The sequence below is a fragment of the Lottia gigantea genome (genome assembly GCF_000327385.1).
Source record: "Lottia gigantea unplaced genomic scaffold LOTGIsca_2904, whole genome shotgun sequence".
NCBI lineage: Eukaryota > Metazoa > Mollusca > Gastropoda > Lottiidae > Lottia > Lottia gigantea.
The window spans coordinates 1-1,588 of record NW_008708946.1 but is presented as its reverse complement, the minus strand read 5'-3'; the positions used below and the strand labels follow the sequence as shown (position 1 = coordinate 1,588).

The 1,588-nt window shown below is 34.3% G+C and overlaps 1 protein-coding gene across 1 annotated transcript; it reads left to right on the top strand.

Annotated features, from left to right (window-relative positions):
• Positions 1-144: 144 nt before the first annotated feature.
• LOTGIDRAFT_64281 (hypothetical protein) lies at positions 145-1,580 on the top strand (the record flags this gene model as incomplete). The annotated part of the gene is given in 2 exon segments (XM_009056948.1): positions 145-781; positions 799-1,580. Coding segments are annotated over 2 exon segments (1,419 nt in total), but the record flags the coding sequence as incomplete, so codon positions are not given.
• Positions 1,581-1,588: the final 8 nt, after the last annotated feature.

Sequence of the window (1,588 nt, the reverse complement as noted above, 5' to 3'; positions counted from 1 at the left end):
ATCTAGAGGATCCCCGTATTCCGTCATAAAGAACACCTGATATTCCTTCATAAAGATCACCTGTCAGTCCTTCTTAAAGTTCAGCTGATATTCCTTCATAAAGATCACCTGACATTCCTTCATAAAGATCACCTGTCAGTCCTTCTTAAAGTTCAGCTGATATTCCTTAATAAAGATCACCTGACATTCCTTCTAAAAGTTCAGCTGATATTCCTTCATAAAGATCACCTAATATTCCTTCATAAAGATCACCTGATATTCCTTCATAAAGATCACCTGATATTCCTACATAAAGAACACCTGATATTCCTTCATAAAGAACACCTGATATTCCTTCATAAAGTTCAGCTGATATTCCTTCATAAAGATCACCTGACATTCCTTCATAAAGATCACCTGTCAGTCATTCTAAAAGTTCAGCTGATATTTCTTCATAAAGATCACCTGATATTCCTTCATAAAGATCACCTGATATTCCTTCATAAAGTTCAGCTGATATTTCTTCATAAAGATCACCTGATATTCCTTCATAAAGATCACCTGATATTCCTTCATAAAGTTCAGCTGATATTCCTTCATAAAGATCACCTGATATTCCTTCATAAAGAACACCTGATATTCCTTCATAAAGAACACCTGATATTCCTTCATAAAGAACACCTGGTATTCCGTCATAAAGAACACCTGATATTCCTTCATAAAGATCACCTGTCAGTCCTTCTTAAAGTTCAGCTGATATTCCTTCATAAAGATCACCTGACATTCCTTCATAAAATCACCTGTCAGTCCTTCTTAAAGTTCAGCTGATATTCCTTAATAAAGATCACCTGACATTCCTTCTAAAAGTTCAGCTGATATTCCTTCATAAAGATCACCTAATATTCCTTCATAAAGATCACCTGATATTCCTTCATAAAGATCACCTGATATTCCTACATAAAGAACACCTGATATTCCTTCATAAAGAACACCTGATATTCCTTCATAAAGTTCAGCTGATATTCCTTCATAAAGATCACCTGACATTCCTTCATAAAGATCACCTGTCAGTCATTCTAAAAGTTCAGCTGATATTTCTTCATAAAGATCACCTGATATTCCTTCATAAAGATCACCTGATATTCCTTCATAAAGATCAGCTGATATTTCTTCATAAAGATCACCTGATATTCCTTCATAAAGATCACCTGATATTCCTTCATAAAGATCAGCTGATATTCCTTCATAAAGATCACCTGATATTCCTTCATAAAGAACACCTGATATTCCTTCATAAAGAACACCTGATATTCCTTCATAAAGAACACCTGATATTCCTTCATAAAGAACACCTGATATTCCTTCATAAAGATCACCTGTCATTCCTTCTTAAAGTTCAGCTGATATTCCTTCATAAAGATCACCTGATATTCCTTCATAAAGATCACCTGTCATTCCTTCTTAAAGATCAGCTGATATTCCTTCATAAAGATCACCTGACATTCCTTCTTAAAGATCAGCTGATATTCCTTCATAAAGATCACCTGATATTCCTTCATAAAGATCACCTGATATTCCTTCATAAAGATCACCTGATATTCCTTCATAA